The following is a 17685-nucleotide window of genomic DNA, read 5'->3' on the forward strand; positions in this document are numbered from 1 at the left end:
ACATCATGCAGTGGGTTGTTGCTCTGCTTCATGTTCATCACCAATCATTTTATCAGAGGGAAGTCTGTCTTTTTCACCTGAAGATCCAGTTATGACATTTTGATTAAACATTACAACATCACAAAAATGTGGACAACGAAACGTATATTCACAATACAATCATTAGCATGCATTTAAAAAAATAGATAGGGTGAATTTTCATTTCATTCCAATGTCTCTACTTAATTTGGATGTTTTCTGACATGCTATTTTTTTTTTGTTTTGTTTTTTGTTCACATCAGTCTATCAATGTCAGCCGGCGCTTTGCACTGAATAAAATGTACCCTAAACAAATTGTGATTAATCGCTTTACATGTCATTATACTCTTCCTGTCTGAGCAGGCCAGAATAAGTTACGATATGGACCAGACCTTTGCCTGTTAGTCAAATGTGCTGCTACATGAGGCTTGTGTATAAGCGTGGTTCGTTCCTGAAATAATGTGCTCCAGTTTTACTTGTTTCCTTGTTGATTTTACTTACATTCTGATTCATATTAACAGCAAAAACAGCATGCACACAAAGCCCCAGGAGCATTTTATGAGCAAGGAAGAGTGCACGCCTGAGCCATGAGCTAAATCAACATGACTAAGTGTGACACTGAGGAAGATGAGGGAGTCCAGAGGAAAGATGAGAAAGCTGATATACAGTAAAACAGAAATACGCTTCAGGCTACTTGAGGATATTACAGAGAAACACGAAGGCTCGCAGGAGTGCGCTTGAGACAAATACGGTAGGATAAATAACCATAGGAAGCTGAAGAAAATAGTTTTTCATTTAGGAACCACCGCATTATGTTAGCTTAAATCCAGCATAAATATTGCAGCAGAAGTCATGTAGCGTTCTTGAATCCTGAATATCATTTTGAAATTTTAGCATTAAAATACAACATCCACAATAGTGATGAGTTCATTTACCTTTGTTCTTGGCGGCAGCTAATAAAGGACGTTGCGTGATAATGCTGATATTAAAATATGTATATGAAGTCATACCCTCATTTAGCTAAGTGAAGTACCCAGGGGACTAAAACAAAGCGCAAAGCCAATAAACAAAGACAAAATGGTGTGCTGAGTTTGGATTCAGCATGTTAAATCAAAGACAATTACAACTGCGCTGCTCTGTCCCATGTTAATGAGCCCAGCTCTGAATGAAGGGATGAATAAATCATGGTTCAGAAAACACATTTGAGGCTCCCGCTTTTCAGAGCCAGAGTCTGTGTGTGTGTTTGTGTGTGTGTGTGTGTGTGTGAGTGTGTGTGTGTGTGTGTGTGTGTGTGTGTTGATAGACCAGCGGAGCATCGCGACAAACATCAAAGCAGCTAGACAAAAGGGATTCACTCTTACATGTTCTCCCCTTCTTAGGGCCGTGTGTAAGGTTATAATGACAGTGGTCTGAAAGAGAGATAGAGAGAGCGCAAATGAGAGCGAGAGAAAGAGTGACAGAGAGAGTGAGAAAGAAAAGGGAGGGAATAAAGCAGTCAGTACAAGGCGCAGTTGAGGAGAGCGAGAGCCACAGTATACAGAGCAGCATAAAAGATGATGACGAGAGACACTCAGTGAAGGTGAACGGAAGAATAAAACACGAGGGATTGTGAACAAGCAGAAAGAAAACGGTGCATGACGAGGGAACTGGATTCACAGCAAGGCAGCTGAGTCCGGCTCATGATGAAAAGGATCCGTTGCAGGCTGCAGGCAGGGGTTGTGTGAATGGAAGAGACACTAGATCTGTAGATAGTGGAGACAGAAGTGCAGGGGATGGTTGGGCTGCATGGGCTCTGTTGTTGGCATCACTGCTGCTGTCCTACACCGCTACACTCGAAACCCTTTCAACACGCTCAGATATGAGCTCCAAACACTCATCGGACTGGATCCCTTACAGGTACATCTGTTTATCGGTGAGCTTGCATGTGTTTGGTTGGAGAAGATAAATGTGATAGGGGATCGAGGATGATGAATGGATAATGCTGGCAGGGCTGCAAAGGTGATTCTCTCGTCCTTGTACTCTTGGGTTTGTGTAGTTGCTTCTGAGGTTTTTGTTTATATCAGCTGGTCTGATATAATATCTATTACAGGACTCAACGATAAAGATGGGCCGATGGCTACCGGAGCCAGTTGACGTAACTGTCACTGGTGCATTATCACTATACATTATCTTATGACTGTTTATGTTGATCTTGTATATGTTTTGAGAACTTTTTGAAACAATTTTGAGACTAAAATGCTATTTAGCTGGCTAGCTTGAATAGATGAAATTCTGTTGAGATTGTGAGAATTTGAAGTATAAGTTAGAATGGGTAACGTTTTAGTTATGTTTTGTACTATATTGTGGTATATTTTCCAAAAAGGTGTGCTTATGAATTTATAAATTATAATAAATATAGCTGCTGCATTTATTTGATCAAAAATACATTAAAACAGTAATATTGTAACAATCTATATAATTGTTTTCTATTATAATATATTTTAAAATGAAATGTATCCATCACTTCAGTCTTCAGTGTTACATGATCCTTCAGAAATCAGTCTAATATGCGGATTTGTTGCTCAAGAAATATTTATTTTCATTAACGTTGAAAACAGTTGTGCTGCTTAATATTTTTGTGAAAACTGGATTATTTGATGAATAGGAAGTTCAAAAGAACAGCATTTATTTAACAGCACGGTAAACTTCTTTACTTTTTATCCGTTTAATGCACGCTTGCTGAATATTATTAATATATTTAAAGAAAAATCTTAATATGTTAATATGTATTATTTTAATTCCATATTTTCCCTAATATGGCTAATATCTCATCATTAAAAATTCTTTGCATATATTTTGCTTTATATTTTTACTGACTGTCTTTATTTCCACCCGGTGTGGTGGTCAGTGATTATCACTGTATATAGGAACATAGCCATGCTTTTGGTTTATGTTTGCTGTTGGAGGCAGTCTTGCTGCTGCCTCATTGTCATGGCTGCACTGCCTCCTCTGCTCTCTCATTGGCTCTTGGTTGCTATAAGTTACAAGCCTACTTTCCTCCACTCTTTCTTTGAAAGATTACATCAGGGAGCACTTGCCGCTTGTTGCAGGGAGCTAAAGGTACCGCTCAACCTACCCTGGAGGGTCTTAGGCTGTCTCTATGGGAGTGTGTTTTGTTTGTGAAGATCTGCCCTCTCCCACACCCCAGTTTCCTGTGTGTGAGGTCTGTGATTGTGACCTGAATGGATTTGAGAAATCTAACGAGCTTTGGCACTGGATGAGCTCAAGGAAACAGTAACGGAAATTCTTGTTTTGAGAGATGCATCATGAGTCGTTTGTTTTATCTGAACCCCCCCCAAAAAAAAAAAAAAACCTCAAATGATACAGTTGCTCTTACTTATTTGTCATAGGCATTAGTGGGATTAAAAGGAGGGTGATTTGAACCTTTTGAAAATACTGTCCTTTACTCACTCTCATGTCTCTCCACACTTTCTTTCTTCTAAGGAACACAGAACAAGATGTTTGGACCCCACTGACAACATATACTTTTTGGTCTCATTTGTATCTATTTTAAATATAGAAACATAACTGACAACTCCATTAAAGCAGGGTATGTGATTTGTTCCAGATTTCTTTTTCTTTTTTTTCTTTTTTTTTTTTTGTTATGCTGGTTGAGAGTCTCTTCACATCTTGATAACAATCACTAAGTTAAGTGGCTGTATGTGGAAGGCGTAGGACCATAAAATGTTCGTCCAATTATTGCATTACAGTCTGAATGCAATGATACAATGTCCTAGCTGCCTGTCAGCGAATGTATTTCCATACCTCTGTGCACCCTGCTCACGCAGACATCACCCGTCATCGGCGCGTTTCATGCTATGAGCACCACAACAGAAACAGCAGCCAACTTTAACAATTCCTCCTGAACCAAAACAACGAGCTTATGCTGCATTCGCGTCATAACTACTGTAATTTGGAAGAAATGGAAACCTGTGACGTTATACTCGGAGCGGTTCGTGACTCGAATTTATGCTAAACAGTTAGGAATCAGGAACAGATTAGCTTTGCAAGTCAGGTCACCTTCATTTATTGTAGCACTTTATTTCAAATTTATTATAGTGCTTTATTTTTTTTTGTTTCAAAGCATCTTAATAAACAGAAAAATAACTGAATCAGTGATGCAAACTATCAAATATGTGACATTCAAATTCTGCTGAAAAGCTCTAAAATGATAATACTGTCATTTATTCAGATCAATTCAGTTCAAGTTTTGTTCTCATTTGATAGTATCAGTGTAGTCAAATCAATAATATTATTGAATATTATTTTAAATGTTCTTTTAAACACAGACTCAAGCAAGCCAAAGGTGACAGTGGCAAGGAACCCAATCTCCAGAAGAAGCTCCATCAGGTGACAGACAGGTGACAGAAATGGAGAAAAAAACTTTGGAGCTCAGTCGGTGGTCTAATCCTCCTCTTGCCAAATGAATAACGAGGTGATCTCATAGATTAAATACTGTGTGTCTTCCATATTGTACATTAGAGTTGTGGTTAGCTGCAAAGTAACATTTGAATTCATCGTATGTGAATTTCAGGCAATGATTTCCATCCAAAAAAGAAAGTAGGTCAATAAAGGAGCTGCAGTAGGGCGATCTGCTATTAAGTGGCTTGCTTACAGGCAGATTGGTAATGCAGCAAGATCTGGATCTTGGTCTTTGTGGTAGCAGTGAGAGCAGGCAGCAAATGTGTCCTTCTCTTATCTCTCCCTCAGTCAGAAGGGCCGTTGGGCCCTTCATGGTATTTTTTTTCCTGGTGTGATGAACATCTCCTCCCCTGCAGATGGGGCTTGCAATGAAAAATGTATGGAGCTTAAAGATCGTGCTGGCAGAGCTGAGGTTGCCTCAGCTGGACCTTCTGCATCACACGCACTAATTTCACAGCCTTGTCCAGTTTATTTGAGGGCCAGTCTGCTCTGTTAGGTCACAGGCCCTACACATGGACACACACACATACTGTACATAAGTTACACAGAGCTCGCTGGAGGTTAAGGATCTTGTTATCCACAAGCATGGAAAAATAAGTTCCATTGCCTGTTTTCCATTTGAGTGCTGTCATGCTAGTGTGCTCGTACATAAAGAACACATGCATTTTTAAAGAGTCCTTACAATGTCCACATACTGCTACAGTCTAAGAATTTTGTCCAGATCAGAAAAATGTTCTCTAAACAACAGCAGCATTTTTTATTTATTATATTAGATAGATGGATAGATGGTGTTTTAAGTTTTTCCTCAGTCAAAATGTCCTTGTATAGACTGAAAAAATTAACAGTCTGAGGCAATTGTCCAGAGCCTTAAATTGATCAATGTAGAGTTTTACATTTTTTGATGTTCTGTGATGCACTTAGTAAATTGCAGCAAATAGTTGTGAAAAGAGTAGATCAAAATAAGAGTCTCGTTGCAGGTGGAAAGCACTGATAAAAAAAGATGGAACCCCCCCCCATTGTCTTCACTGTTGTAAACCTACAACAGGTTTACATGTGTCAAAGGTCAAAAAACACTTTAATTTTCTCATAATATACATTGCACATCTCCACATTTTTCAGTGATTCTCAAACGATTTATCGGATGAATCAGTCTATCTAAATCCCTCCTGCGAGCTAACTCTGCTCTTAATTGGCCAGATGGCCCAGTCTGTTGTGATTGGTCTACCGCATACAGTGCGTGTTTCGGAAGCTAAACACACATTACCATAACTGAACTTCAGCTCTGTCAGGAGGCTTCCTAAAGCTCAGCGATTGTACACACAGACAGTAACAATGACGTCGATTTTACCATATCAATCTGAGTCTGATGATGAAACATTGGAAGAACTAGTTATTCAACCCGAACCTCCATCGCAAGGACGACTTGAGCAGGACGTTTCTCAGTGATACACTACTCAGTTTGAGGTACATTATGATGTTGCAACTGTAATTCCTCACCATCAGCATTAACAAGTGTATGTCCATCAACAAACAAATTATTTCTAATTTATTGCTGTGCACATGCGGGAACTGTATAAATAACGGTGCATACGTTAGCCCAGCACTAACGTGAATGACTGATGTAACATAAACGTTTGTAATACAAATCTTGCTCCATTTTTTTATCTTTACTTAAAGTTGTAAAAACAACAGACAATCTGCATTACTAGACACAATTTTAGGTAATAGTGGCCCACAGCTGCTTAGCAGAAGTATTTCAGTAAGACAGTAATAACGTGAGTTATCCGGTTAACCGGAGGATTACACAATATAAAACACAAAACTATGTATTTTGAACACCCTGTAGAAAATATATACATCAATAATTATTCATACTTACAAGTTGTGATTCTGAGGAGCAAGCTGGTCCAAATAAACTGGGTACAGCCCATTTTTCACGAGTAAGTGTTTCGCGAATCCCAAGTTGTACAACGTACATTACAACATAGGCGGGCATTATGCAAATGTATCTTCTTGTGACGTAGAATCGTCATGCAGTAGGATTCAAAACAAAAACGACTCGTATAGACCTTATGCGCCAGAGAAACGAGGGCGCCGCCATCTTTAGAATATTGTCTTTGAACTTCCGTTTTTGCGGTCGCTCTGTATATTCCTATGGCATTGCTGTCCAGGAGTAATTAGCTTTTTAAGTGGATTTACTTAATGTAAAGTTAACGAAAGTTATCATGAGGATTGTAATGTTTAAAGAAGATGTATTAACACATGTCAGTAGACCGGGCAGATTTTAAAACGAGCCATTCATAAATACGCAATATCACTGTGAAAATACAGACCGGAAGTCAAAAGACAACGAGCGCAGCGCTGAAAAGGGGCGGGGCTACATAAGGTCTATAGGCGGTTCAGAGTCGATTCTTTCTTTTGGGCGACAATAACTTTATTTATCGTGCGACTTTACCACTTTGCAGAACGTTTACATTCACAAACAGCTATATTACACACTGCATGGAAGGGAATATTCGAAAAAACATTATAGGGCCACTTTAATGCCTGAACATTCCTTCAGGTCATCGCTGTTTTGTAAGTGCTGCTTTTCACTCTGAAACACACAGCACAACAGACTATACTTAATACTTAATTATATCGCAACCTTTGGTATGATAATCACACAAAGCTATATCACTAATTTAGTTTTATTTCGATTAATTGTTCAGCCACTTTTTTAAATTTTAATTTAATTCGCTTTTTATCAACTATAATGAACCACTTTTGGGAAACCCTGCTGTAGTGCATTTGTACTTTGTTTTGTTTGAGAATTAACAGGTAAAAGTAAAGAATACAAATCGGCAAACATTACTTTCTGATTCCAATACACACATACAGTGAAACGCCCACATGCATATACACACACAAAGACACACAAAGTGAATTGTCACTGTCATCAGTGAAGCTTGATGGTGAGGGAGAGAAATTCTCCCGCACATTGTAGGCAGCTGTCAGCACATATCAATTTATCTCTCATCCCTTGTTGACCCTCATTAGAAGCGCTCTGTTTATGTCATTATCTGCCAATCTGATGGGAACTGACACCCTTGACTGCTGACATTAGGCACTATGCTTTGTGCATGTGTGCATGTATTTTAGCTTTGGGAGGGGGATCATGAATGTGTACAAGTACTCATTACTATTTCTGTATCCTGCGGTTTGTGTCAGTTTGTGAGTGCACTGAATAATAGGTGTCTGTATTTCTGAATGAGTGTCTGCTCGTGGGCATGTATTTTCGTGCCTATGTGCATGTGTGATAGAAATGGTGTCAGTGTTGGCAGTCTATAAAGAGTGAAATTTCTCAGGTTTAAATAGGAAAGTAGAGACTTTTAGTTTGGCGCTGGAAGATCCTTCTGAGCGAGAGAGGGAGAAAGAGATAATCCTCTTGAAAAGACAAGCTTAGAGCAACATGAATTTCCATGCTGGTTGTTATGCTACTGGTTTGAAAGTAGCCAACGTAGCCATACTGTTTTCCAAAATGTCTGTCTGTCTGTCTGTCTGTCTGTCTGTCTGTCTGTCTGTCTGTCTGTCTGTCTGTCTGTCTGCCCTGTCAATCTCCTGTCATTTTGTTGTTCTATCTATGTTTCGTTTTATCTATAGTTCTAACTATTTTTGTATCTTTCTGTAAGTCTGCCTGTCTGTCACTCACTCTGTCTGTCTAGTTTGTATGTATGTCATTCTAGCTATCTATTGTTCTAAATGTCATTCTGTTGTCCTCTCAAAAACACAACATAATATGTTTTTTGTACTATATATTTCCTACTATTATTATCTACTCTTATTATACCTTTTATGTTACTTGGGGTGAAAATAACAACTGCCCCAATATACAATAAAAAAAATAAAAAAATCTGTATTAAATAAACTAGCTGTCAAAGACCTTATAGTTTTCATATTCTTCACATTTTTGTATTTGAACTTTTTTTTTATAGTGAAAGTAAAAATAACAGCATCTAATTAGCATGTTTGTGTGTGTTTTATAATGTCAACAAGAAAATGAGTAAACTGCCTGTGGTGTTCTGAACCCAAACGTCTGTAAATCTTTTATAAATATTTTGTATTGTCTGATGACATCCAGAGGGAAGCCAAATCAAAACAGATATAAAAGATAGCAGAATTCTTGATTTCTAAACAGTATTTGTACATGTGCATCTCTCTATTCTGACTGTAACATATGTTCCTACCACATGTTGAAAGCTACACCCTGGTTGTGCATTACAGATTACAGAACACAAATCCTTTTCCATACCACCCTTGATCTGTCACACTTCTTCTCTCCGCATGACCCACCACAGCCACAGAGGAAGCCCTCCATTGCCATTTAATTAACACAGCTTTTGGCTGAGAAATAACAGGCGGCAGAAATGCATAAGGGGATCTGGAGTGAATGTGTCATAGTTGATTAAAGGGAACGAGAGGAGGGACAGGCAGAGCACAAAGGTCTCACCAGAGACCTCCCTCCTCACAGGACCTGAAAGAGGACAAAGAGGCATGATCAACACAGCAGCGCACTGTCTGTGTCCTTTGAAAAAATAATGTCCATACGTACCATTTACATACTGTTCTTCTGCCCATATTCTAGGTTTAATGGCCAGTAAATGGAGACCAAATCACTGATTTATTTATATGATTATATTGGAGTCGCTAGACATCAGCTCTTTTAATGATGCTGTATGAGATAAGTTAAATACTGAATACTGATGCCATGTTTTGTGCAGCAGACTTTAGTGAAGGACATGAACAGTAGGGAATTGTATATGGTGGACTGGATTTTTGTGTACACAAAAGCTTGTTTGAATCGTATCTCTGTGCTACTCTTGCTGTGGCACATCTTTTTTGTGAGCTTTCCCCATTGAATCTTGTTTTTGTCATTCTGCAGCACCTTGGATGATGAGGGGACGACCCTGCGACAACAGAAGCTGGACAGACAGGTGAGTCTTCCTTTAGTTTATTTTCAGCACTGTGGACAGAAGGCTCTGCTCAAAGGAAATGAGATCAATTGAAAAGAATGAAAAGAAAAAACAGGCAGAAGTAGAACAATGAGAGAGAAACCATTCATTAAGGAATCACATCACATAAACATATTCTCAAGACGGTTTAAAGAAAATGCCTTTGATAAGATTCCATATGCCATCCCTCCCTTTATATTACATTATGTGCTGTTACTTCAGTAGACTTGCCCCAGATAACTTTGAAAACTTAATGCCAAGATTGTTATTCTTACAGTTAGCAAGAGTTCATTAGCCTTGTGGTTTGTATTCTGATAATCTGATAATCCTTTGTTATTAAACACTCTGGATTCTAAAGAGAACAGGTGGGTTCCCTGGCAAGCTTCACAAAGTTTTTGGACAGTACATGTTAGTTAATCATAACTGTTAGTTATTCTTTGCCACAAGCATATTTGCCACACATTTGTTCAGAAAGGATTTTTAGACAAAATGTGGCATAAGACATACTTTTTATTCAAGTCTTAACTTCAGTGTCACATGATCCTTCAGATATTAATACTACTATGCTGATTTGATGCTCAAAAATAAAATAAAAACATTTCTTATTACCGGTATTATCAATGTTGTAAATGGTTGTTGTTAAATGTTCAAAAGAACAGCATTTCATTTTTTGTCATAATATAAAAGTCTCACTCTCAATTTTGGTCAATTTAATGTGTCCTTGTTAAATGCTACTGGCCCCAAATTTTTAAATGGTAGCATATACATTAAAATTAATATGAATATCCTTCAAGGCCATTTTTACTACAGTCTGTTGCGACTCATTTTATAGGAATCGAATTTCATAATTTAACATAATTACCATGAGATTTAGTTTATAATTTAAAAACTTGTGACTGTTACCATTATGTTCTGTTAGTGTCATTATCATGGACTTTTAGTTTGCTTTCATTCTCGTAATGTCTTCTTTTGTTCAGTTTTCCTGCTCCTCATTTGTGTTCTTGGTTTCAGCTGTGTTCTATTAATTATCCTCGTTTGTGTTTGCTACAGTATATAAGTTGATCCCTCACATTGATTCTCTGTTTGGTCTACGTTACATTTAGTGTGTGTTGCCCTGCCTGTCTGACTATTATTTGTATTACCCTCATTAAACTCTCATAAATCTTCATCTTCATCTGCCTTCCTGCAACAGTGGCCTACTGTGAAATGCTTGCAACTAGCAGTATTGAAATCAGGGTTATTCATACAGATTTAGTGGGTTTACTCTAAAATCCAGACAGATATAGAAAGATTCAGTGAAGCATTCCCAGAGTATCAGAAGAACTACAGAGCTGGGACAGATTTAGGGTGTTAGAGGAGACAGAAAGAGCATCCGCCTCAACCTTAATGGCTTTTTTTCCAGAGAAAACTGACAGCTCAGAATTCTTAGTCTGTCTAAGTCCTTGCTCTCTTCAGCTGTCCAAAATATCTGGAGGTGGACTGTAGATGGGAGATAGGACTTTAATGAGGTGTGAATATTAGGAAAGCAAGCCTCCATGTTCCGTGCAGTGAGGGAGTTTGGAGGTTATTTCCTCGAGGGTACTTTGAATCGGTTTGTCTGCTATTGTGCTGTAAACATCAGTGGTTCCTGCAGCTGGATAGGGAGACAAGCATAATTTGCTCCAAATTTCGAATCAAGCCAATAGGTTTAGCCCACAGCACTCGGCTGCTCTTTAATAAACCTCCTACTCTCATCACAAGACCATGAGATCAAATTACCATGTTTATTGCCTGACTGCTTTACATAATAACCTTGAAGGAGCCATGCCTGAAATTGTTGAGCATCACCTTAGCCAGCCTCTTTGTGCTCTCTATAGCTTCAGGAGTCTTTGACCACTGCGTTTCAATGAATTTTAAGGTGCTGTGTGAGCACATATTCCGAGCGATCTGTTTCAATGATATTGAAAATGCTTATTTGGCACCGCATCAGTCCTTAGAACAGAGGAGAGCACAGACGGTGAACGTGTTTAGGCAATGTGTATGCAGATAAACAACTTTTTATTAGAACATCAATATCGAGATCTGTGCGCGCTGTGCAAAGGCATGTTTCCCCAAGCAACAAGGTACCGCCAATAGAACGAGCTTTGCATAGAAACCTCTGAGGGAGACGCGATCTTAGAGGAACACAAAGCATTATTAAAAATGCATGAATTCATTGTGTCTCTGTGAAGATGACACATTTTAGAGTTTAACAAAAGCACAGAGTGTGTCAAATCAAATTATTCTAAATCTCTTGTTTTAATGCTATCTCTATGATGCAATGAAAAGTAGGGTATTGACATATAGGGCTTGGTAATCATTTCTGATTCACAAGCTCTTGATTCGATTTGATTTTAATTCAATTCGATATCGATTTGTTTGGATATATATATCAGGTAAAATGCATGTCAAGTGCATGTAAATTTGTTTTGGGAAAACAATCTCTCATTTAATGCTGTGCATTACTATAATATTAAAGGAGTGGTATAATGCCCTTTTCACAAGATGTAAAATAAATCTCTGATGCGTGTATGTGAAGTTTTAGCTCAAAATACCCCACAGATATTTTTATACAGCTTGTTAAAATTGTCACTTTTTGAGGGTGAGCAAAAACGCACCGTTTTTATGTCTGTCCCTTTAAATGCAAATGAGCTGCTGCTCCCGTCACAGAGGGCAGAGCTTCAAGAGCTTGTGTCCTTTTACCTCACACAGACACAAAAAAACTTTTAGCCTTTTATGTTCAAACCGAAGTCAGACAAATATGGAGAGACTCAAGAAGAAGTGACAACATATGCTAATCAATGATGTTGATTAGCTTCTGTCATGATAATCTACAAATCGCGTTCCCGGGGGCGGGGTTTATGTAAATGTTAGGGTTCGTGATGTCACTAACCCGGGAGGAATGTTGTGTAGTCCCTACCAGCCCTTTGTTGTAGTCCTTAAAAAGCAATTTCTTTAAAAGAAAATATCTCCCTTTGCTTTGAACTTTGAGCTTCGTGACTTTGCAGATGTTGCTCAAACAGCAACATTACACACTAAATAAAGTTAGAAAAGTGAAATCATAATCAACCACCCCTTTAAAGGTGCATTGTGTAATATTTAGCAGGATCTGTTGACAGAAATGCAATATAGTATACATAACTATGTTTTCAGTGGTGTATAAAGACCTTACTTAATGAACCGTTATGTTTTTATTACCTTAGATTGAGCTAGGGCTGAACGATATTCTGTTTTAACATCGACATCGCGATGTGCGCACGAGCGATAGTCACATCGCCGGAACATGCGATGTGAAGGGTAGTAGCACTCATGGTGTATTAAAAGAACGGTAGCACACAGTAAACACGAGTTTGTTGTATGGCTTGTTGCTGCGGTGACATTTGCACGTTCCGCGTGCCTGCACAGTGATTGGTTCGCTGTGCCGCTGCTCACCGCTCACAGCCAACATTCACTGGCAATCCTATAGCTAAAAATGGGCGACGAAGAGGATCCGCCGCAAAAAAAATTATGATTTCGTACCAAAAATCTAAATCAGCTATTTGGAACTATTTCGGCTCCAAAAAGGAGGATGTTGACCAAAAAGAGGTACTTTGCCTGGAGTGTTATAAAGTTGTGGATGGTTGTCTTTTTTATGCATTATGCATTTATGAGGAAAAAACAATGTTACGTGACAGTTCTCCATTACGGACGCGACCGTTATGATGCGGCACTAAAAGACTGCTTTAAAACTTTCACAGAGACCTCAAACAGAAAGCACAAAGCCTTTCTTTAGAACGAATTTCGTTTTGTATTAATTGTATCTTAATTTTAATCAGTGTTTCATTATCCAATTTCTTGGATTTAATAAATAAAAAGTTAATATAGCAGACAATAAATAATCATGACACGGAGGCGCCAGCGACTGAACAGCTTAAGCTATCATCCATGAACCGAAACCCGTAGCTTATCTATCTAAATATATCTATTATCTACAGAAATCTCTACTTAACCATTCAAAACAAAATAAAACTGTATGAAATGTGCATTTCTCTCCGGCGTGTTCACTACTGCGAAGATCGCGAGTCAGTATCATCAGTATCGAGAGAGAATAAGATTTTTTTTTAGGCTATTTTTTAGGAATTAGGCTATGGCCTAATGAACAAACAAACAACTGTTAAGAGCGCCGCCACGTTGGATTGCGTAGAACGTTCACCGAATTCTTACAGAAATATGTTCTAATTTTGGAATAAAATATTAAGTGACCTTTTTGTCACTTGTAATGAAGCTTGTTTATTAGTGAAATTATTGATATCATGGAATGGTAATTATTGACTTTAGCCTGGATTGATGGCTCGCAATATTGCAATATATATCGTTGGGAAAAAAATATCGCAATGTGTTTTTTTTTCCAATATCGTGCAGCCCTAGATTGAGCCATTTCTATCTACATACACTGGAGGTTATATTGAAATAGCCATTATTTCAATAAGGTTATACCCCTTATATTGAAATAGCCATTTTGCACCGACATGTTTCTACAGTAGCCTTAAATGGACAAACGCATTTCGTCACTATGTTGTTCTTCATGCAAAGAAGCTAGCTAAAGTCAGTGAATAAAACACTGACACAATGATAAACAAGTAACAGTAATATTCGCAATAACATCGTTTTAAATAAAATAAAATAAATTCATTTCTTAATTTATCTTTGTAAAGATACCTCATTGCTTAACTGGCTACTCTCTGCGGTCTAAGATGACGACATCTCCTGTCGGCCACCGTAACTTTTGATGGTTGCAATTTGTAACCTCACCACTAGATGCCGCTAAAAATCACACACTGCACCTTTAAAGGTTAACCCTCTGAGGTCAGCAAACGCGCCCCCGCGTTTTGCTGGATTTTCTTCACATAGTAGCACAATAAATTTCAATTACTCCGTCATTTATGATCATACAGAAAAAAGAAATATGAAAAAGGAATCTGTGAGATGTCTACTTTTATATGTGTCCACTTACAATCAAATCAAAACATTGTGCTTTTGTAAAATAAAGAAAATAAACAGGGTGTGTTTTCTGCCTCTCCGTCGCGGTGAACTTTTTTTTCTTGAGCACGTCTATAAACTGAAACAAAACTCAGCGAATACTTGTCACACATTTATTAGCCATATATCTTTATAATCATTTAAGTGTGTACTTTTAAATCATCGAATTCAAACTGAAAACAAATATTCTCTGTTTAAGTAATTTGTATAAAACCAACAAGATGTCTAGCTTCTCAAACGCTTGCTCATTATTTTTAATTCGACCACGCCCACGCGCGCAAAAGAGATTCACATGCAAATCTCCACATGGAACGCGAACACGCTTGTTACCTCAAAAACAAAGCACCAAAAAACTTCACAAGTCTCTGCTTTTCGTCGAGTTTGACACGCCGTGAGCTTACATTGGATTTACCTCAGTAGAAGAACGCAATTTGAAGACAAGAAAGATGTAAGGTAAGAAATTCTTAATTATATTAGTTGAATATTATTGTTGCATAAAATTCACATTGCAGTTGAACTGTTGCTAGATATATGGTGAATATTATAATATTTAGACCCGTGTTTACTGTTTGTGGATATCTGCTCAAACATAGATATATATATTATAGTAACCATAATGTTTCATATTTTGGAGCGCTGTGCGTTTGAATGTAACATATTTTGGAGCGTGCTTAGCGTTTGAATGTATCATATTTTGGAGCGCGCTCAGCGTTTGAATGTTTCATATTTTGGAGCGCGCTCAGCATTTGAATGTATCATATTTTGGAGCGCGCTCTGCGTTTGAATGTTTCATATTTTGGAGCGCTCTGCGTTTGAATGTAACTTACTGAAGTGATCCGTTTGAAAGATTTATAGGCTGCTATAGGTTATTGTTGTTATTATTATTATTATTATTATTATTATTATTTTATGTAGCACTGCGCGTTGCCTATGCCTACAAGGCACAACAAACCTGGTGTTCATTATATATTGTTGGAAACATTTGTGTGTGTATTCTGTGAATTTTAAAAAGCAATTTTAACCAGAAAAAAAAAAACATTTTAACCGTACAGCCCTATAGTTTCTCTTGATATCAGCATGTTCACAGTGTTTTTGGTTTTGGTTTTTTTATACAGGGACCAGATGCCACTGAGTCCTGCTGACTTCAACATTCACATGAGTCTCTGTACATGAACATGGTAAAGTGAAAATCAAACACCTTGGAAATGAAAGGTATGTACAATGTTTTTAGGAATGGCACAAAGGTCTCTGTCTTTGGATCATTGTTTTCAATAGTGTGCTTTTTTGTCATTTGTTGTGTATCTTTGGATTATGTTGTGTTGTAAATAAATCCAAACAATCAAAAAGCCATTCTTTTTTAAATCTCCTCATTCTTTGTGCAAGGTTGCTCAGAATGATAGGGCCTGATAGCTCCTAATAGGGCCATTGGGGGAGGGTCTTTGTCTTTCTCAAGTGTGAAAACCATACATATTAATGATGTGTTTACGCCTCTTCGCATAAAGCTTTCTTACACAAAACACGTCTTACAAATTTTAAATCAATATATTGTCTTATCTGAATGAGCAGTCAGGATGATTTTCACATAGTTTTGGAGCAAATATTCTAGGCTACGTGATACAATTTTCAAAAGTCTTGTGAAGAAATAATCAGTATGGGTTTCATGGCCTTATTTCAGTGACAATTTTTTTTTGTATTTTCACAAACCATGCATAAATGTCATTATCTCAAAACTACAAACTTTTACATACATGCTGCTTATATATTATTGTAGCAGAGTTTGTGCTAAATACAGTGTAATCAGACTTTAGCCATGGAAATGTCACAAGTAACAGAAATAAGCACAAATGTCAGAGCATGTCAGAACACCTCCAGGGCCAGAAAACACCTCAGGCCCCAGAGGGTTAAAATGAAGAAAATTAATTCAAATTCGAGAAAGCTCTCAGATCCTTCAAGAATATCTTCATTTGTGTTCTGAAGATGAACAAAGGTCTTATGGGTTCACATTTTTGGGTGAACTAACCCTTTAACTTCTTAATGATATAATTGCATTTCTACATTCCAGAATGTACAACATTTAAAACATTTGTCAGATTTATTCAAACAAGATATAATAAATAAGACATCTGTCACGTACTGGCTGTAGCAAGGAAGCACACGTCAGGAATAATCCAAGTTAACAGTCTTTCATCCAAAAATACACAGGAACACTCAGGGAAACAGACTTCACAACCACTTTAACACTGATGACACCGAACAAAGAACTGAATAAACACAGGACTTAAATACACAGAGGTACTGATGAGAAAATTAATTGGACAACAGGTGAACTGAGTCATTAATTAAAGGAACCACTGGCACACACCAGGAAACTGGGTCACACAGGCAAGCTGGCACAGGGAAAACGGAACCAAAACACAATGGAAATGAAATCAAAGCAAAGCATACACGTTACAGCATCATTAACAATAAAAATATAATGAATATACTGATTGAGCGATTACATGAGACATGATACATTGTTAGTTGTACTGTTTTTTTCAAAATACCTTCTGATGCTCATTCATGTTTATTTCATGAAATAACTAGTAAATAGCTAGAGATGATCGTTCACTCGCGCGCCACGCTGCTGCTTGAACTGAGGCGCAACAGTGATCTGTCACACCACATTAAAGAGTGGCAAAAACACATTTATTGTTCACATTTTGTGGTAAAATTGAAAGAATGAGAAAGCTGAACAAAACTACAAAGCACAAAGCTTATTGTGAACATTGGACAGTAGGCACTAATGCTACAACTAATGCTAGTGAAGTATAATGCTTTTTTTCACACATCAACAGAAAACAGCACAGACTAAAAAATCAATTTTGGAATTTAAGAATCACTATTGGTTCATCAAAATGAAGATTTATTCATTAGCTCTAATAAAATGTTAGAAAATGCTTTTTTATTTTATGGATATAGCAGCTAATGGCATTTTTCTGCTTGCATAATCTGTGATAATAGGTTCCTTTCTCATTTGCACACCACCCACTAGCACAGGGGAGGGTGTCTTTTCTGCCTGAGTGGACAGACCTGGTCTCGAGCCCACTATTCGCTAACGGATTCCTTTAATGTTTAATAGACTCCAGCGCTGGGATCTCCCCAGAACTCTTGACTATAGCTTTACATAATGTCAGGT

The 17685-nt window shown here is 37.6% G+C and overlaps 1 protein-coding gene across 5 annotated transcripts in view; it reads left to right on the top strand.

The window, feature by feature from the left end:
- tub (TUB bipartite transcription factor) overlaps positions 1-17685 on the top strand; it is a 97894-nt gene that overhangs the window by 44562 nt on the left and 35647 nt on the right. For 2 of the 5 annotated variants that reach the window (XM_084109202.1, XM_084109206.1), the window contains exon 2: positions 9401-9452. In XM_084109202.1, coding sequence (XP_083965328.1) covers positions 9401-9452 — 52 coding nt within the window. Of the gene's footprint in view, positions 1-1305; positions 1931-9400; positions 9453-17685 lie in introns of those variants that run through there. The other 3 variants (XM_084109203.1, XM_084109204.1, XM_084109205.1) reach the window with 3 other exon arrangements.

The sequence above is a fragment of the Abramis brama genome (assembly GCF_963993115.1).
Source record: "Abramis brama genome assembly, chromosome: 3".
Classification (NCBI taxonomy): Eukaryota; Metazoa; Chordata; class Actinopteri; order Cypriniformes; family Leuciscidae; genus Abramis; species Abramis brama.